This window comes from Staurois parvus, unplaced genomic scaffold, assembly GCF_062004578.1.
Source record: "Staurois parvus isolate SC_StPar_1 unplaced genomic scaffold, SC_StPar_1.0 ptg000160l, whole genome shotgun sequence".
Classification (NCBI taxonomy): domain Eukaryota; kingdom Metazoa; phylum Chordata; class Amphibia; order Anura; family Ranidae; genus Staurois; species Staurois parvus.
In genome coordinates this window covers 1,682,108-1,703,544 of record NW_028317956.1, presented here as the reverse complement: position 1 = coordinate 1,703,544, position 21,437 = coordinate 1,682,108, and the positions used below count along the sequence as shown (strand labels likewise).

Genomic DNA, 21,437 nt, shown 5'->3' with positions numbered 1-21,437 from the left:
CAATATTTATGGACCTGACTGTAAGTTCCTGAAATAAAGTCTCATTTTTCTTGTGAAAACACACCAATTTCATTTTCAGGCCACATTCCCACCTCGTAGTATGTATGGTGAGCTTTACAGAACCCACAACACACTTCTCCTGTTCAATACTACAGCTCTATCCACATAGGTTGTGATCACTCAGCTCCTGAACACAAAAATAAACAATCAATGCAAGATGAAGGCAAGTTTTTATTGAGAACAGAGATCCGTGCATTAGATTTGCATGCACCGGTGGAGGTGGGTGTGACCGATCTCTTGGAGTGGGGAAGGCAGTGGCATGGTATGTTAATGAGGTCAGCTGGTGAACTACTTCTTGTGTCATACCGATTTTCCCAACCTCACCTTCACACCAGTGCGACTTGTCATGCCATTTGACAGTTCCAAGTGGCATGACAAGTCACACCCTATTTTCAGCAATGGAACCTGTCAAAATCGGTGCCATTCATAATTTTTGGTTTCTCACCTATTTGAAAAAAAGGTTCCTGTACTACTTTTTGCGATTTCAGGTGCAACTTGCATAGACATCTGTGCATGAAGTCGCAAAGATGTCAGGCAAGTCACATCTGAAAGTGCGCTGTCCAGCAGCTTTTAAATCGTGTGACTTCAAAAGTAGTAACGCAATTTCAAAGTTGGATTCAGTGTCAACCAGGGCTAAGAGCTGTCCAGGAAGTAATGGAGAAGTTCTCCACAGATCAGACTGGATGCCAAGGTAAGTGCTGGTGTAAAGTATTACAGAACGCTTAATCTTTTTTGCAAAAGAGGCACATAAATGCTATATTAGGAAGCTGGAATATAGGGGGGAAAAAAAGGTGAACTTAGCCTTTAAAGTTGACAAGCACTTGCAGGTTCTGCTTATTCAATGTGGTTCTCCTTTCAGTGGACCTACAGGACTACACTCCGTCTGAGCACCAAAAACCAAAAATGCTATTAATTTATCTCTTTGAAAAACACCCCTTAGCAATTCTGGCTGTGGCCATCCTGAGTAATGGCAGATAATTCATGTAGCATTTACTTCTTGGAATCCATCTGCCCTCAGCTCAGGCATGCCAAGAATACCCCTTCTCCCCTCCTAAAGACTCCCAGGATGTATGACATTATTTGCCTAGGCCTGGAAACCAGAAAGTAACTGAAGAAGTGTAAAAACAAAAAGTATAAAACAAGTAAATATGTTGATTGAGGGTGATGTTCAATCTTAAATACTGCATGAAAGTGCAAAAAAGAACCTATGTGAGAAAAATATTTCTGTTGAATCAGTTGTGGGGAAAAAAAATTTAGATGATATACTCGCCTTTTCCTGACTTTTGTACAGCAGGAGGTGACGTCATCCTCCTGCTGACAAGTACCCTGGGAATGGTGAGTATTTAAAATCTGCAGTGCTTCTTATTATGGGATTTGGGCTACTCAACATTCTCCAAGGTCTGGCCAGAAGGATGATGGCATTATCCTTGCCTCTGCACTGTAGAAGGAAGTCCGGAAAGGAAAGTAGGTTACCTACCTTACCAGGGGGAGGGGGGCACCTTGATTAGGCAGACCTTATTACCAAGGTGCTAGCATGGGTGTATTTACCACAAGACAAACAAGGCATTTGCCTAGGGTGGCATTTTTTCAGGGGGGGCAGCACTGCCCCTTGGAAGAAGGGATGAAGAAGGGACACACATGTCATGGGGACCTGGTGGGTTCCAAGAGAGGCTGAGGGTTTCATGATGGTGTATGTACAACTCGACTCTCATTTGGGGATGTCCAGAGCTGTGAAGGTGAGTGTCTCTCTCTCTCTTGCCATGGGGGATGGTGGCTGGTGTATGGGGGGCAGTGGTAATGGAAGGCTCTCTCGGGTGGGGAGCTGGGGTGTTGTTGGTCAATGGGGGAAATTTTTGTGTTGCCTAGGGCAGCACACAACCTAAATACACCACTGTGTGCAAGGCCCACTTTAGTATCCACTGGAAAGATCCCACCAATCCTTTTCTAAATTACAAGCTCTCACAAGCAGGACCCTCCACACCCTCTTGTCTTGAATCATATTGTACCTGCAAACTCTTTACACTATACTGTATAAATCCTTTATAAGAATAATAATAGTTTTATGGATTACATACATGCTGAATTACAAGCTGCCTCCACTCAAGTTGTTGTAGAAAAACCTTACCACTGATGCCACTAAGAAAGATAAGATGCCAGAAGCTGATACAACCCACTGATGAGCATTCAAAAGCAATGATTATATAAAATAATCAGATTCTTCACAGAGAATAGGAGATCTGACTGGTTCCTTGTTAGTACGTTTTTCCCCTTTGTTACAGTTTTTGTTTTCTGCATTTTTTCTAAACAGGAATATTTTTGGGTGGTGTAGGTTTTTAATTGCAAATAAAACACTCACCTGTAGAAGGGTCTGGACATCGTAGATTGATCAGCAAGGTTGTGGAAAGAAAGAATAAGAAAATGTAAAAAAAAAAAGTTATTATGTGTTACTCAAATGTATGCTATACAAGCAGATTATTAAAGCAAACATTTTTTTTTTCAATCAGTACAAAGGATGGTGCTTATATTTAATGAGAATTGTCCCTTTTGCTGGTGGCTGCTGTCTCCAAGGAAATCCTTAATTCTCTCAATACCCCCGTAGCAGTAAACTTCCAGTGAAGTGGGGGTTAATACAGCGGCTGGACCCACCCTTTTTGCCCCCTTCCTCCATTTATAGAAGCTGTACTATAGTTTCCATTGATGAAAAGTGATCTATGAATGGAAGAAGCAGATATTTCGGTCATCCACCCAACCTCCATAATTTGATCGCTCCTCATTGCTGAACAATATAGTACAGCTTCTACGAATGGAGGAGGAGGGCATAGTCAACACTCTTGACAAGTGCCTAGGACAGGTCCAGTTTTGCTGTATTACCTCGAAGCACTGGGAGATTACAGCTGCAGGTGTATGGGGAGTGGGGCAGAGGACTGAAGATTGCAACCAACAGAGCAGCTACCAGGACAAGTGACTCTTCTTGCTGAACACAAGTACTATCCCTTGTGCCGATTTAAAATCAAATGAACCAAACTTAAGCTTTCAATGTTAGAAACGGGTATACTCAGGCTGCCAGGTCTATGCTAACAGGCCCTATTAAGGCACCAATACAAAGTATAAAACACTATGCAATATAATTGCCCTAAGCCTTACATATTATGCTAGTTCTGACTGCCTAAATACTGTACATTAACAGACATTCATCTGATGCTTCATAGTGGAACTCCTGCCAAAACCTTTCTTTTAGCTTTGCATGGAGATAGGGAGGAAGGGTCTTGGTCCTCTGGATTTCTACCATTGAGAGTGTCCATATTTGAGGCATTTTCTTCCTTCCTATCCACATAATCCCAAGGGCACTGATGTGAGCTATACCTTCTGTTGCCCCTGTCAGGAGTGAATTCTCCCCATTTATGAAGCATTTCCAAGAGAGATGCTGGAATTGCCATCTACAAACGGATTATCTACAAAAATTTCAGAGAGGGAAAACAGAAAATTAACCCTACAACAACCATCAGGTTAGAAAGTAAGAAACATTGTTCCCACTGGGGTCACAGACAATCTGACAGATGACCAAACCTTTCCTCACTGTATCCTTTGGCTAGAGTTGAACACAAAAGGTGAGCCACCTCCCAGCTACATGGGCGATTCTTCAGATGTAAATCAATAATCAAGTAATCACACCGCCCCTTAGTAAGAATGAACATAAGTTATTGATTAGTTTTCCTCTAAGACTGTACTATTCTTCACAGATGTCAATACATGTCCACGCCATTAAATGCAGACAGCACTGCAGAGTATATCAGAGGCCATTGCTTTACCAGGAACAATGCCAAGATAAGGAGACATATAATATAGTGAGAATGGGAGTAATACTGAATACAGTGAAACTAGGCACAATGGAAAGACCATTTTATCAGCACTGGCCTTTACATGCTGCCATTATCTATAGTGTGAGTTCATCCAAGCAGGACACATAATTACACAAACAGCATTAAAACACTAGAAAACAACAGGAACAAAAACAGAATCACCATTTAATGCAAAAATCCACTTTCAGTTCTCAAACTAGTTATGTTTAAGAAATACTAATTTGAAGCGGCAGCTAAAATGTATCATGATCAGAAGTATAAATTTAGGGGCCCATTTACAGTAGTTCAAACAGTAAACCGCTGCAGTTTAGTATCTGGACAGTGGTCTGTTCAATCTGCAAAGTCGTGCAGCAGGGGGCAGTGTGATGTGAATTGCATCATACAGCTTTTTTTTTTTAAACTTTATCTGAGGTGTGCAAAGTGACACTTCATTCATGTCTCTGCACAGCAGCATGATGGCATGTAGGGCCTTGCAGAGAGGTGTCATACTATGCAAACATGTTACATAATATCGCACAGCTCTGGAACACAACAAAACACAGCCTTCTAATGTGAACATTGCAGTTACCTGCATTTATCCATGAGAAAAAACTCAGGTAACTGTACATAGTGTGAAAGCACCCTAAAAGGAATGTAAAGTAAAAGTATATCCAAATAGACATGTGAGTTCAAGTGTTTCCAGTGAAGGGTACTTTTAATGCTACAGCAAAAAAAAAAAAAATGTTGCAGACAAATGTGCACTTCTGACCATGTGGTAATAGTTTGGGGAAGGCCTTTTCTGTTCTAGCATGACTGTGCCCCTGTGCACAAAATCAGTTCCGTATGACATGGTTTAATGTCTTTGGTGTGGAAGAATTCAAATAACCTGCAAATAGCTCTGACCAAAACCCTACTGAACACCTTTGGGATGAATCCCAATTCTGACTAAGAAACAGATATTCTTGTACTTCTTCTTGTTCAAAATTAGTAGCTGACCTCAGAAATGTTCTTTTTTGTCAAATGAGTACAGCATTTCCGAAACACCCTCAATAATCAAGTAGATCTACTTGATTATTGAGGGTGTTTCGGAAATGTTGTGCTCATTTGACAAAAAAGAACATTTCTGAGGTCAGCTACTGATTTTGAACAAGAAGAAGAACAAGAAGATCTGTTTCATAGTCAGCATTGGGATTCATCCCAAAGGTATTCAGTAGGGTTGTGGTCAGAGCTCTTTGCAGGCCATTTGAATCCCCAGAAGAGAAAAGGCTGTTACAGCCACAGAAGGCGGCCAAGTACATATTGATGCCCATGGTTTTGGAATAGGATATCCAACAAGCTCATATTGGTGTCATGGTCAGGTATCTACAGATTTTTGGCCATAGTCTATACTGATTTAGTAAGCTTCTACAATGTTTACACAAGGCTTTGCCAAATATACGGATTCCGAAGGCATGCAAGCTTTAGAATATTGAACTCACCCTTTGCTGTATTGTTGCATGCTTGTGTTCCATTTCTCTCTTTTCTACAGCAGAGTCAATCACTAATTGGTCCAACTATAAAGGAAAGAAGAAATCATTATTATTATCTGGTTCATTTGAGATGTATGAAGAACATTCATGATGTACCCATCTCTATGAATATGCTGTACAGTACCAATTGAATTGTTTTCATTATCAGTATTTCTGAAGCATATGTAATGTTTTCAAGACTAACATTTTATGTAGGACTCATTGCATGCTAAATTTTAAATAGTTTGAGTGCTAATTCTTTAATTCAGAAACCCATGGAAAGCAATCAAAATTCATCTTGTACTGTTGTTTTTTAGCAAAGGGAATTATAATGGGCTGTTATAGGATACTCCAGCCCAGACTTTTTCATACTTCATAAAGTGGGTAAGGTTTGACTCCTTGTCAGGTTTATACTGCTCTGTGTTCCTTTTGGACATATTTGGGAAGGGGAGGGATGTGACAATGCCTACATGTGGGTATTTTTATGGGCAGTTTGTGGGGCTCAGAGAAGGGAATGGGAGTATAAACAGCTGTATGGACGGGCATTATGGTACCTGCTTCTACACACAGATCACATTTTAGGCCCTGATTGGTAGCCTTAGATTTAATTTTAAAAGATGAAATTAGAAAAAAAAAAAGCTAAAAAACACAGCACAGAATGAATATTGCTGAGAAAGAGAAGTTAGAATATAGCATACTCCATAAAGACACACATACCTCTGAAGCCAGCTTCTTCATGTACGGATTCAGTTCATTTAATAAAGTGTAGCCTTGTTGGAAGAAGGTGTACTGGGCATGCATGAATGATAGCATCTGTGGACAGTAAAGAAGAATACAGGTTACAACCTTTTTGTTATAACTGCAATACTCACAACTACACAATCAATTATTCAATGTAACAGTCATTTCAATAAAAGCCCAAATTAATTCCACATTTTTGCCTTTTTATAGTCATGTACTTCTGCACGTTTTTGCTAGGAAATGCCTTAAAATTTAAAGTCACTTGAAAAAAAATGAGGTTCCTACCTCACTTTGCAGTGCTCTGTTCTGGCAGAGCTGAGTAAGGCCCCTTTCACACGAATGCTCTGGTCAGGTCTGCTTGTCAGTTTTTCAGGTGGAACCGATCGGAAACTCCATTCTCCTTTGAGGAACGGCGGGTGTCCATTTACACCTGTCTACATCCAATCCGATCTGCTACAGATGGATGGGGACCCATTCCCCTCTGTCTGCCGCGATCAGATAGGATTAGAAGGCAGTTGGGTGTAAATGGACAGGTGGTCTGTTTACATCTGACCACCCATAGAAGACAGAAAGCAGTGTCTGTGCCCGCTATGCATATATGGAGCAGACATGGACCTGTTATCCACCTGCACAGCAGGGATCAGCAGACATATGCCCTGCAGAGCAAGTGGATCGCAAGCAGATTCCCCCCTGTGTGAAAGGGGCCTTATAGTCACAACCCTCAGAAAGACTTGCAAACAAATAGGAGGGACTGTGTATGAACAGGTTTGATACATTACTGAGTGCAGTAAGCCTAAGGCTGGCTGTACATAAGTCATGTTTTTTTTTTCTTTGTTCAGCTAGAGAATTGAACATAAGAAAATTACTTGATTCCCCTATCTACACACTCAATGAGTATGGGGGAATCCCTCCCACTGTGCTATTGTATTCAGACAATGGGGAAACTTCCACCATCAGAATCCACTGATCACCACAGGTGGCTATAGCCAGCGATGCTGATTGAGAGAAAGTTTTCCGACAGGCTGGTTGTACATAAGTCAATTGATAGATCCATCGTTGCGCCATCGTTAGTGTCAGTGGAAGGAATAGTACCCCATTGTTGGTGTCATTGGGACAAATAGTGCCCCACTAATTGACGGCAGTGGGAGGAATAGTGCCTCATTGTCGGTGTTAGGGGGGAGGAATAGTGTCTCATATCAATCAGAGGAACAGTGCCCCAAGGGCAAGCAAAGGGCCAGGTCTGGCCCGCAGGCCACAGTTTAGAGACCCCTGCTTTAAATGATCAAATCTATGCTCAATCAATTGTAGATAGTTGACTGGAACGGGTTACCTGGATCATGAAATTAGCTAAAAAAGATTAAAAATTCTTGGGCAGGTACTAAAACTCCTATTTCTCCTGTGTATTCAGTTGTTTGTGTGGACGTAGAGGTTTACCAAATCATGAAATGATGCCCCCTACAAAAAAATGTTTATATATATATATATATATATATATATATATATATATATATATATATACACACACACACATACACGCACACTATATTGTCAAAAATTATCGGATTCAGGTTCCAACCACCTCCATGGCCACAAGTGTATAAAATCAAGCACCTAGGCATGCAGACTGCTTCTACAGACACTTGCGGAAGAATGGGTTGCTCTCAGGAGCTCAGTGAATTCAAGTGTGGTACTGTGATAGGTTGCAACCTGGGCAATAAGTCTATCCATGAAATGTCCTTGCTACTAAATATTCCACGGTCAACTGTTAGTGGTATTATAACAAAGTGGAAGCAACTGGTAACAACAGCAACTCAGCCACAAAGTGGTAGGCCACATAAAATGACAGAGCAAGGTCAGCACATGCTGAAGCGCACAGTGCGCAGAAGTCGCCAACTGTCTGCAGAGTCAATAGCTAGAGACCTCCAAACTTCGTGTGACCTTCAAATTAGCACAACAACAGTGCATAGAGTGCTTTATGGAATGGGTTTCCATGGCCAAGAAGCTGCATTCAAGCCTTACATCAACCAAGTGCAATGCAAAGCGTCGGATGCAGTGGTGTAAAGCACACTGCCACTGGACTCTAGAGCAGTGGAGATGTGTTCTCTGGAGTGATGAATCACGCTTCTTTGTCTGACAATCCAAAGGGCGTGTCTGGGTTTGGTGGTTGTCAGGAGAACAGTACTTGTCTGACTACATTGTGCCAAGTGTAAAATTTGGTGTAGGGGGGACTATAGTTGCGGTTGTATTTCAGGTGTTGGGCCTGGCCCCTTAGTTTTGGATAATTTCATGCTCCCAACTTTGTAGGAACAGTTTGGGGATTGCCCCTTCCTGTTCCAACATGCCTACACACCAGTGCACAAAGCAAGGTCCATAAAGACGTGGATGAGCAAGTTTTGGGTGGAAGAACTTGACTGGTCTGCACAGAGTCCTGACCTCCAAAAAGCCACAGATGTGGGACATGAACCTCTAATTGGCATTTTAACCCGTGTGTGTCACCTTGTGTGTCTGTACCAAGGCCAAACATTCCAGGGTATGTAAACTTCTGATCATGGCCATTTGGGTGATTTCTGTTATTATGATTTAAAAAGGAGCCAAACAACTATTTGAAAATAAATGGCTTCATATGATCATCATCCTTCAATAAAAGAGCATTTGTGGCATGATCAGTCATATTTTCAATATCAATGCCAAAATTTCACAATTTCTGCCAGGGTATGTAAACATTCAAGCACAACTGCATATATATATATATATATATATATATATATATATACATACACACACACACACACACACACACATACATATATACATACACATACATACATATACACTGCTCAAAAAAAAATAAAGGAAAGCTTTTTAACTAGAGTATAGCATCAGGTCAATTAAACTCCTGGGATATTGATCTGGTCAGTTAAGTAGCAGAGGGGGTTGTTAATCAGTTTTAGCTGCTTTGGTGTTAATGAAATTAACAACAGGTGCACTAGACCGGCAAAAATGTGTAGACCTCAAAACAGGAATGGTTTTACAGGTGGAGGCCACTGACATTTTTTTCCCTACTCATCTTTTCTGACTGTTTTTCATTAGTTTTGCACTTGGCTAGGGTCAGTGTCACTACTGGTAGCAGGAGGCGATACCTGGACCCTACAGAGGTTGCACAGGCAGTCCAACTCCTCCAGGATGGCACATCAACACGTGCCATTGCAAGGTTGGCTGTGTCTCCCAGCACAGTCTCAAGAGCATGGAGGAGATTCCAGGGGACAGGCTGTTACTCTAGGACAGCGTTTTTCAACCACTGTGCCGCGGCACACTAGTGTGCCGTGAGATATTGTCTGGTGTGCCGTGGGAAAAATTCCAATTTCATCTGTAACATGTGGCTTCGGCTCACAAATAGACCAATCATTAGAATCTAATGATTCAGTGGTCGGCAAGCCGCGGCTCGCGAGCCACATGCGGCTCTTTACCCAGTCTAATGCGGCTCTTCTGTGTGCCGGGCGCCTGCTCCCCTCCCTCCTCTCGGTCGGCCGCTCCCCTGCCTCCTCTCGGTTGGCAGCCCCAAAAGTCCGCGCGGACCTTTTAATCCGGCTTGCGGATGTGGCTGTCAGGATGTGTGTAGGCGGGGCAGCGTGCCGAACGTGAGGGGAGGGGAGCTAGGCTCCTCTCACAGTCCGCCCTGAAGACCCGAACGGCGCGGGAAGACAGCGAGAGGAACGCAAAAGGTAAGTGAATTGACACGGGGGACTTGGCTTACTAGAAGGGGGGGGGGGAATAGTACTGTGGGGGATGAAATACTATATGAGGGATGAATTACTTTATGAGGGATGAAATACTATATGGGGGGATGAAATACTATATGGGGGATGAATTACTATATCAGGGATGAATTACTATATGAGGGATGAAATACTATATGGGGGGATGAAATACTATATCAGGGATGAATTACTATATGAGGGATGAAATACTATATGGGGGGATGAAATACTATATGGGGGGATGAAATACTATATGGGGGGATGAATTACTATATGAGGGATGAAATACTATATGGGGGGATGAAATACTATATGAGGGATGAAATACTATATGGGGGATGAATTACTATATGAGGGATGAATTACTGTATGAGGGATGAAATACTATATGGGGGGATGAAATACTATATGAGGGATGAAATACTATATGAGGGGATGAAATACTATATGGGGGGATGAAATACTATATGGGGGATGAAATACTATATGAGGGATGAAATACTATATGAGGGATGAAATACTATATGAGGGATGAATTACTATATGAGGGATGAAATACTATATGGGGGGATGAAATACTATATGGGGGGATGAAATACTATATGGGGGGATGAAATACTATATGAGGGATGAATTACTATGGGGGATGAATTACTATATGGAGGATGAATTACTATATGGGGGATTAATTACTATGCTTACTATGGGGGAATATTACTATACTTACTATGGATGACACATACACATCATTCATCTACTCTTGGTCCGGCCCCCGGGTCCAATTATAAAATACTTTATTATTTCATAATAAAGTAATTATAAAATAATTTCTTTGTGTTTGATTCCTATTCAAGAGAATTACTTTATATATAGTCAATATAGGCACAGAGGTAAATTTTTTTAACATTTTCTAATGGTGGTGTGCCTCGTGATTTTTTTCATGAAAAAAGTGTGCCTTTGCACAAAAAAGGTTGAAAAACACTGCTCTAGGAGACCTAGACAGGGCAGTAGAAGTTCCTTAACCCATCAGCAGGACCGGTATGTGTTCTTTTCTGCAAGGAGGAACAGGATGAGCACTGCCAGAGCCCTACAAAATGACCTCCAGCAGGCCACTGGTGTGAATCCCTCTGAACAAACAATCAGAAACAGACTTCATGAGGGTGGCCTGAGGGCCCAATGCCCTCTAGTGGGCCCTGTGCTCACTGCCCGGCACCATAGAGCTCGATTGGCATTTGCCATTAAACATCAGAAATGGCAGGTCCGTCACTGGCACCCTATGCTTTTCACAGATGAGAACAGGTTCACCCTGACCACGTGACAGATGTGAAAGGGTCTGGAGAAGCCTTGGAGAATGTTATGCTGCCTGTAACATCGGTCAGCATGACCGTTTTGGTGGTGGGTCAGTGATGGTCTGGGGAGGCATATCCATGGAGAAACACACAGACCTCTACAGGCTAGACAATGGCACCCTGACTGCCATTAGGTATCGGGATGAAATCCTTGAATCCATTCTCAGACCCTATGCTGGGACAGTGGATTCCTGGGTTCCTCCTGCTGCACGTCAATGCCCGGTCTCATGTGGCGAGAGTATGCAGGCAGTTCCTGGAGGATGAAGGAATTGATACCATTGAATGACCCCCCACTCTCGCCTGACCTAAATCCAATAGAACACCTCTGGGATATCATGTTTCGGTCCATCCGATGCCACCAAGTTGCACCTCAGACTGTCTAGGAGCTCAGTGATGCCCTCGTCCAGATCTGGGAGGAAATCTCATTAGGAGTATGCCCAGACATTGTCAGGCATGCATACATGCACATGGGGGCCATACAAACCACTGAGTACCATTCTGAGTTGCTTCAATGAAATTTCAGCAAAATGGACTAGCCTACTGCATAATTTTTTCACTTTGATTTTCGGGGTGTCTTTGAATTCAGTCCTCTGTAGGTTGATCATGTTCATTGGGGCATCCTTACGTTTCTAACACATTACCCAGCCCATATCAGTATAGATATCCAGCACAAACTTTTTCCCCATTGAGATCTGATGTGTTTTCAAAGTGTTCCTTTAATTTTTTTTGAGCAGTGTATATACAAACACACTATATATATAGTTCACTATAGTGCTGCAGTGATTGAAAACAGGGATCAACACGCCTCCATTGTGTACAGACTTAAAGATATCTTTAGTGATCTGATTTAAACAAAAAAAAATGTATATATTTATATATATATATATATGTATATATATATATATATAAATCTTAAGCAGCTAACTTTCAGGGTACTGATCACAGAGTTATGTCTCAGCTTTGCAATGAGCAAGTACTGCAATGGACTGCCATACATTTGGAGTTTCATAAATGGCTGAATTTAGACATGAAAAGTCCTTCATCTCAAGTGCAAGATCGATGATGTGCAAAAAGGAACGTTTACAACTTCATAAAATGGTCTGTAAACATGGGCACGCTTAAATAATGGTGGCGTGGCCTGTGGTATACCCTACTAAAAAAAAAAACAGGAGTATTTTTTATAAAAGACAGGAGCTGTAAAATAAATTCAGTTGGAGGGAAATGTTGGGGTGTAGTAGGGAAGGGAGGTGAATTACAAAAATTAAGGCCAAAGGAGAATTTCCTTTCAATCATTTTTGTATGAGTGGAGTGGGCCTAGCAGGTCTCTGCAGGTCAATATAATACTGTACACAACACTATTACTTCCTCTGTGGTTCCTTTCTAAGTATTTTTTAAATTGTCTTGTCTGTTTTTGTGCTTTGTTCGCCTTAAAACCATAAAAGGCCAACATATAAAAAGAGAATCCCAACAAAATGAAAAACAGAGGTGATGGACCATAGAAATATCTGAATTATTAACAATATTCTACCTACAGGCATGCAGCAGAAGCATAGTAAGGTTAACAAGTCAGCACAAGGACACAATGTAAGAAGCTAAAAATAAACCCAACATCCATAAAAAGGGAAATGGCCTGCGGGAATAAACCAGAATCTTCTGCACACACAAACACTGGGTATATAGAGAATATGCACAGAGACAAACTATAAGAAGTTTCTGATTACAGGAATGAAGGAAAGGGTCTTTTGAACATGGACTGTGCAACATTTTATCATCAGCGCAGTAGTGGAATCCATTGAAATAATGAAACACACACCATCCTTCCTGAATGATTAGCAGTACTAAAAAGAGTACACTATACAATGCCAAGATACTGGCTATACTTTAAAGATGCACTGTCATATTGTCCATTCGGGGCAAGGTAACCGCATGCCTGTAAAGTTGGAGCATGCTTTCATTCACTAGGCCTGTGCACATAACCAGAGGAGCGACATTCCTGCTTTCCTTAGTGTCGGACATCAGCTGACACCTTGGTGACAGCTGAAGCAAAGACAGGAGCTCCAAGAGAGTGAGGGTAAGGTCTTCAGGCTTCAAGAGAACCTAGCAGGTCAACCAACACCATGGTGCCCATATATACCTGCAATGCATATTTTGAGTGGAGTATACATATTTGATTCAGATCTGCACAAAAGCCACTAAATACCAGCACCCGGCACCGGAAGTATGCATTTCATACTGGTCTTAATGGGATCTTTCTTATATAAAGCCAATACAGGCCAGCAGAGCTGGACCATCCACAAAGCAACCTAGGCATGAGCCTAGGGCCCCATGGATCTCTACGGGGCCCAGCTACAACCTTCACGTTCCTGTAATAAACCATGGGGATTGTGCAGTTGGTCAAAGCAGTGCACCTGCCTGTCACTTCACAAAGGAGTATGTACTTGTAGTCAGCTGGTGTCTGATGAAGTCATGCCAGTAAGGATAATGCAAATAGGACTTCTTCATGCCTACTGCCATCTTTAGCATTGCCAATCAAAGGGATGATGGTGGGGCAAAGCTGTTTTCTTTCCTAGGGCCCAATTCTGACTTAAAGGATAACTAAACCCAAGAACAAAGATACAATATATTGCAGCTTTTAGTCCTTACATATGGTGGCTGCATTAGTTTTCCTTTACCAACTAAGAACATTTTCAGCAAACGCAGACAATACCTATTGATCTTGCCAGAAATGCAGTTTTTTTATTACTTCCTGTGAGCTGCACCAAAGAATATCTTCCTTCCTAGCTATCTTCTGTAAACTACCAACTGCTTTGCCCTCTCATGTAATGGAGATGAAGAGATACAGAGATATTTGCAGTCCTTATCAGGAAAGCAGTCAAGGGTGCCAACCATGGATCTCCCTATAGCAGGTGCGTAGATAAGAGAGAGTTGCCAACCATCCCTGCAACCCTCTAAATTTCAACTCACCTGCGAGTGGAAATAAGGTGGGGGCGAGCAGTGCTGAGACTAGGGGTGTGTGGGAGGGGTGGCGGTGGGGGCAGTGACAAGCAACATAAAGCACTGAGCAAACTGTTGGCGCTATATAAATCCTGTATAATAATAATAATAATAATAATCTCCTGTACGGCTTTCAATGAAGCAGCTGGAAGCTACAGGAAGAAGAGGAGGAGTTGCGGCTTCCAGCTGCTTCATTAAAAGCCATAAGGGAGGTTGCTGCTTGTCACTGCCTTTACTGTTGCATAGAACATCCCTGATCATTCCATTTTCTTTCTGGCCCTCCCTGCCATGTTCTTTTCAGTGCCCAGCCCCTCCCTCCGTCCTCTGCACCAATAGGAGAAGAGGGGAGGGAGGTTGGATTTGCTGTGCCTCCCCCTGTGTTCAATTTCCCACCCACACTCCAGTCCGTGCAGCTTCAGAGGATGTGTGGGCGGGAAACTGAACAGGGGGGGGGGGGGGGCACAGCAGATCCAGCCTCTCTCCCCTCTTCTCCTATTGGTGCAGAAAATGGAGGGAGGGGCTGAACGCAGCAGCCGACAACTCTGAAGCATCTGAATGAGTCATGTGTGTCCCACCTACCTTCCTTCCACCCCTCCCTTCCACCCACCCCTCCCTTCCTTCCACCAACCTTTCCTTCCTTCCATTCACCCCTCCTTCCACCCCTTTCTTCCACTCCCCCCTCCCTTCCTTCCATCCATGCCTTCCTTCCACCCACCCCTTTCTTCCATGCACCCCTCCCTTCCTTCCATCCACGCCTAACTTCCTTCCTTCCACCCTCCCCTCCCTTCCACCAACCTTTCCTTCCACTCCTCCCTTCCTTCCATCCACCCTTCCTTTCTTACACCCACCCCTAACTTCCTTCCACCAACCTTTCCTTCCTTCCATCCACCCTTTCCACCCACCCCTTCCTTCCATCTACCCCACTCTTCCTTCCATGCACCCACCCCACCCTTCTTCTGTCCATCCACCCCTCCCTTACTTCCACTTAACCCTCCCTTCCTTCCACTCACCCTTCCTTCCATCCACTGCCTCCTTCCTTCCACCCTCCCCTCCCTTCCTTCCACCACCCCTCCTTCCTTCCACTCTACCCTCCCTTCCTTCCACCCATCCCACCCTTCCTTCCACCCCTCCCTCCCTCCCTTCCACCCATCCCACCCTTCCTTCCACCCACTCACCCTTTCACCCACCCCACCCTTCCTTCCTTCCACCCACCCCTCCCTTCCACTCCCTCCTCCCTTTCTTCCACTCACCCCTTTCTTCCTTCCCTCCACCCACCCCTCCCTCGCTTCCTTCCACTCACCTCTCCCTTCCTTCCACCCACCCCTCCCTCCTTCCACCCTACCCCTCCCTTCCTTCCACTCACCCCTTCCGTCCTTCCACTCACCTCTCCCTTCCTTTCACCCACCCCTCCATTCCTTCCACCTACCCCTTCCTTCCTTCAAGGGGGAGAAGTTGGTGGGGGGAGCAATAAAATGCAGCTCATCAGATGCGAGCTGAACCCCCCCCCGGAGAAAAAAAATATCTACAGCCCTGCTCTATAGATAAAGTGGAGGAGTAATGTAGCCATCCAGGGACAGGAAGTGTGATATTTGTAGGATTATCGGGTGAAAACAGAGCAAAATAAGCTTGAAAAAAGCAAAATAATATAGCTACCACACCAAGGACTAGTAATCTGCAATACAGTATATTACATTTTTGGTTTTGGGTTAGATATAAGGCTCTTCTCCTGTACTGAAATTACTTACTTTGATTAAACTGTATATGCATACTTTATCTGCAGCAAATCAGATAAAGCCCACCTAATTTCCTGGCTGCTATTGATGTCCTTCCCAGCCAGATTGCCCCTGACCAGTTCCTTTCATTCATTGGTTTTTAGATCTTTCACTCACGGAGGCTCAGAGGCACATATGGGAGCTACCCAGGGCAGTCTGAAAACAAATGCAGTCTGTCTAGAAATGCCTATTCCTCCAGACTGACACCTGCCCATCAAAACATTTTGATATGTGTGTAAATCCCTCCAACAGCCAACCCACTGCTTGCATCATGACCTAGGGCTCTTGAGAGTAGTACTGAGGCAGGTTACTATAATGTGTACACCATCCTGCCAACCCCTTCCACCAGGCAATCTCTGCCTGCATTGCATAGAGAGGCACAGAGAATGAGGTACGCAATGAATGCAAAAAGGCTATATTTCAAAATTAAGTTTGCAGGTTGAAAAGGGGGGGGGGGAGAAGGGAAGGAACCAGGGATGGCAAAATATAAGCAGATTAAACATCAGTGTTAATCCGTCTCTGCAGGCAAGTCTGCTTCCTGCAATGATCACCAGACTAATGTCTATGTTGCATAAAGGAAAATCAAATCAATTACATATTATATCAATACTCACAGCATCCAGAATTTCAAACTTCTTTTTGGCTTGTAAGACATTGATCTAGATAAAAGAAGTAGGCAAAATTTCATATCGCAGTTACCAGCAGATTAAATCAATGTAAGGTGTCACATAAAAAACACAACAGCATAAACTACTACCAGAGCAGGTGTGCTTCATATTGCAGCTATGCCACTTAGTTGTAAACAATGGTCGAGCATGTGGCATATGCCACAAACATGTGCTTGATGCATGACCACCAGAGACAACAAGGGCTGCCATATTAATTAATTAATTAATTACTACTTTGTGATGCCCAACATTCCTCCAGTATACTACCTGACCTGACTAGCATTCTATACAACCCAGATTCTGTCTATTGGCTTTAGCTTGTGGACACTGCCTGGTCTAATTCAAGATCAAAGGCATATTAAAAGTGAAAAAAAATATGTATGGGAAGGAAACACACTACAAATAAAAATGTAAAATGCCTATTTTTTTCTGTTCTTTTACTTAGATGACAGAGTTAGCCATAAAGAGAGTATGTGAGCAGCAGAGTTTACCATTTTGACTGTATAAGTGGCATGTTCTGATAGCTAATGTGACACAAATCTAATTCACAGAAACATGTACATCGAGTGCAGTATACAGTATACAGGAAAACAGGAGAGGACAAAGTTAAGGAAGCAACACAGCATTCATGCCCTGGGCCAGGATTAATAAGATGTTGGGCTGGTGGCCTTTGTGAAGATACTTCATCAATCATAGTGGACCCTTTACCTGTAGTTAGTGATACATGGTAAGCAGCATATAGCTATCTGCTCCCTGTGAAGACTGGAGATCTTAGCATCTGGCAGAGGGAAGTCTTTCAGCACTAAAATTCTTTGCAGATCTGAGATTTTGTGTGATCAAACACCAAGAGCTGCAAAGAAAATGGATTCTGAATATGTGAAAAGGTGTATGACAATATACTATGTTCTTTAGGAACAACAACCTTTTCCAATGTGCCCACCAAACACTGTGGCAAGACTTGGATGTGTTTGCTCCCCAGTCCCCAACTGCAGGTAAACTGGTAAAATGTTCTTAATACTAAATAACAGAAGTGCAGAACACTCACTTGTAGTACATAGTCTAGGGCGAGGTGCCGGAAGCACTTCCTTGTAATGGTCAGGGTCCCCGTAGCTTCTTCCACTTCGTGCGGTTTATGGCGAGGGGCCTGAGCGTTTTTCACTAGTGCAATGTCCAGATCTTCCCGGACTTTATCAAACTGCTTCTTTGACTCCTTGAACTTCCTTACATCTCTGAAATGATCACACAAAGCACAGATAAGCACAGGTAAAACAGTCAAGGCACAATATGTCATTTTTTGAAAGGTTTATGGGACAATGAAGGGAACTCCTGCAGCATTCACCATCCTTATCCAAAACCAAGAACAATGATTACCAGGAATCACAACAAAGAAGAGATCAGCCTTTGGTAAACAAAACAAGCATTGTTGCCTTCTTTTTCCTTTTTTTGGGGGGATTCTCATAGCTGATCTACTGAAAAATATTAGATGCCTGTCATGTTGTTACCCTGGTTGTTAGTGTGCTTAAGACCAGCCATAAAATGGTTGATGTTTTCTAAAAAATGACAGGCAGCGAGACTTATGTTTTGCCCCCTGTAGTCTCAGGACCCACTGATTTTTGTCCCATGACATGCCCAATGGACTGAAGCAGTGCACATGGGGTTTTGTAGGAAGAAATGCTTAGCCAGGTCATACAGATTTTCCATCAATTTGGGAACCTCTGGTAGCCATATTGAGCACTAATTACTAATACAAACCCTGGTCCTCACCCAAGTGTCGTATTGGGTGTTAAATCCAGAGTTGGGTTATGGCTGACGTAAGTATGCAAGACATGAGTTCTGACTTTACTTGTTGCATACTTGTTACAGGTAATTTATTTGAAGACTGAAGATATTGAAGCTAAAAACAGCATCTTCAGAAGGAGGACAACAACTATAGCCCAGTAATCCTCCTATGACAGACGTACATACATAGATAAATGCAATATTCACTGACTATGTGCAAATTGTAGTTACTGAAAGCAACCTATGAGGAATCCAGTAAGTCAGATCAAGGGAAGTATGTAGGCTTTTAAAGGTGCAGGTTCCAGGGCCATAAGCATGATCCTGGCTTCAGTACCTGGTAAGTCAATGATCTGGATCAAGAACACAGGACAGCAGAACAGACATCCTAGACTTTGCTGGTCACATGCTTGTTCAATGAAAGTCAGTGATACAGCCTTCTGGAAAACAAAGTTAGCAAAGGCAGCTCATTTCTTGCTAACCTTGCAGGTTCTCCTTAAAGAGAACCCTGTCAGCCTTGAAAAATAGGACTCCTGAGCATTCAACACTTTGGTGGGCTGTGTCCCCTGTACCATACTGTGAGTCAGCCTTCTGACCCCTATATTACTGCTGTATCTTCTACTGACATAGGGGCTGGGAGATGGAAACACACCGCAGCAAGGGACACAGGTGCTTGGAGGCTGCAGCAATGGAACATGGCAAAGGTAGGAGACAGGCTGCTGGAGAGACAAATATGATACCCTGTCGGATGCAGAAGCATGCTATTAGACTTCTTTTTTAGAGTCTGACAAGGGTCTCTATAATAGACGATTTCTGATTTGGTCACCACGGGTGCTACTCTTTGTATGCAGTCATTGCACTTAGTATTCCCTTATTATATAGGCCAGATATTTCTTGTGCTATAAAAAGCTTTTCTTCCTACGAACAATTTGTCCTTTTTTAGGTTTAGTGTTCCTTTACCTATAGTTCCAAACTGTAAATGTTTGTGAATGCTTAAAACTGTATATCTACATGTCTTGAAATGTTGTGATTTGTTATTATAATTATCATGGTGTCACAATTTCCTTTTTATAAAATGGCCAGAAGGAAATGGTTCAGAATGAGCAGGACCATCATCTGGCTGTGGAAGTCTGATCTGAGAGTCGCTCAGGACAGGAAGGAGGAAAAGTAAATATGGAGGATGTCAAGATCCTTTACGTGCCCCTCCCCCATGCACACAGCGCTTCTGCTTCTGACAGATTCTCACTTAATTACCCGTTACTATGGAAACTGTCTCCCTTGGCCTGCCAGCGAAGCTGCTACTCTTGTGGCCTACATACATCGATCGCACTGCTGAACCTGGGCAGAGTCTGCCTCTGTTCTCCTCCATAAAGCCTCATAACTTCCAGTGACGCCTGAATTACGCAGCGCTGCCTGGTAGAATAGCTTTTCCAAATACATGAATTCTTATTTGTATTTCCCTCTCACCATGCACCGTACACAGACAATGATGGATTCCTTCTCACCACATTTTGTTTTCATCACACATGGTTGCTACAAGCAGCACAGAGAAGTCTTAGTATTCATGATGTTCAATGTCTTTACATCTGGAGCTTTCATTAAAATAATAGCTAAAGATCTGACAGGAAGGTCCTTGTTTAGGCACTTCTTTTTTTAAGGTGACAACACTCTGTCCTCGTCTCCCAACTGTTCTTCTGTGTTGTCAGCCTGTCACATAGGCTTCCGATGGAGACTACAAGCAGATGTGTTGAGGTCCTATGTTCAAAGCTGAAGACTAGATGTGATCTTTATTTGAAGAGTTGCATTGCTCCAGCTGGGATCAATGTACCTTTGCTTATCTCATATATGTATGTTTGCATATCTCATACTTGAGGGACTGCTGGGGAAGGTGACCATCACTGCACTAGTCTTAGTAGGATCCTCTGATTTGCTGAAGGATGTTTTTATCTTTGCACCAAGCATTGTTTAAAGCAGAATTAAATAAAACTCTGAGCAGGCAGCTCTTAAATGGAAAAGAGACCTGCTAAGTCTCTTCTGCAATAACAAACACTTACTAGCCTGCTCGCAATCTTCTACTCAATGCACACTGAGCTGCACATGCTCCACATTGCCACCACTCACAGAAGGCCTTGTATTTTTCAGTGAATACAAGGCATTCTCTGATTGCACAAGATGGAGATTGAAATGCCACTGCCCCCACCTCTCCAACTCTTCCACTCAGAGAATGAGTTGTATTCATAGAAAACAATACAAGGCCTTCTGTGACTCCCTGTGGTCTGTAAGCAGGACCCAGAAGATTTGCAGAGTCCCTCAGATATGACATATGCACACTTACATTGGCTCACAATGGCTCCCGCTGCTGCCTCCATGCCCAGAGGGGAGAGAGAGACCAGCCCTGCTCTCAGGCAACTGAGATCAGGCTCAGGTAAGTATGTGGGGGGGGCGTGGGGGCAGGGGGGGGCAGAAAATGCATTAAAGTAAAAAAAGCTTCTGCCCTTACAACCACTTTAAACAATGCCTGGTTCAAAGATGGAAACCTCCTTCATCAAATCTGAGAATCTAATACAAACAATTTTCCACACCCACACACACGTCTTTAGCTCTTTTACTTTATTTCATAAAAGCAGCCGTAGAAAACATTAGCTCCCATTCCTAATAGTGTTGTTTCAAGCCCTAACAGGCTCTTTATCAAGCTTTGAGCAGGGTGTGGATATGAATCCTTGTATATATGAGGCACATTGCTTACATAGTTACATAGTTAGTCTGGCTGAAAAATGACAAAAGTCCATCCAGTTCAACCATTAAAAAAAAAAGAAAAAAGTTTTAATCCTATACCCACAGTTGATCCAGAGGAAGGCAAAAAAAAAACAGCAAAGCATGATCCAATTTGCTCCTGCAGGGAAAAAAATTCCTTCCTGATCCCCCGAGAGGTAATAGGATATTCCCTGGATCAACTTTACCTAGAAATGTTA

General features: G+C 42.9%; 1 protein-coding gene across 1 annotated transcript in view; it reads right to left on the bottom strand.

Moving 5' to 3' along the window:
- ACAP3 (ArfGAP with coiled-coil, ankyrin repeat and PH domains 3) overlaps nt 1–21,437 on the bottom strand; it is a 273,705-nt gene that overhangs the window by 63,878 nt on the left and 188,390 nt on the right. The window contains exons 6-10 of the mRNA XM_089675961.1: nt 17,735–17,918; nt 16,636–16,680; nt 6,125–6,220; nt 5,378–5,452; nt 2,417–2,428 (exon numbers count right to left, since the gene is read on the bottom strand). Coding sequence (XP_089532087.1) covers nt 2,417–2,428; nt 5,378–5,452; nt 6,125–6,220; nt 16,636–16,680; nt 17,735–17,918 — 412 coding nt within the window. The remainder of the gene's footprint in view (nt 1–2,416; nt 2,429–5,377; nt 5,453–6,124; nt 6,221–16,635; nt 16,681–17,734; nt 17,919–21,437) is intronic.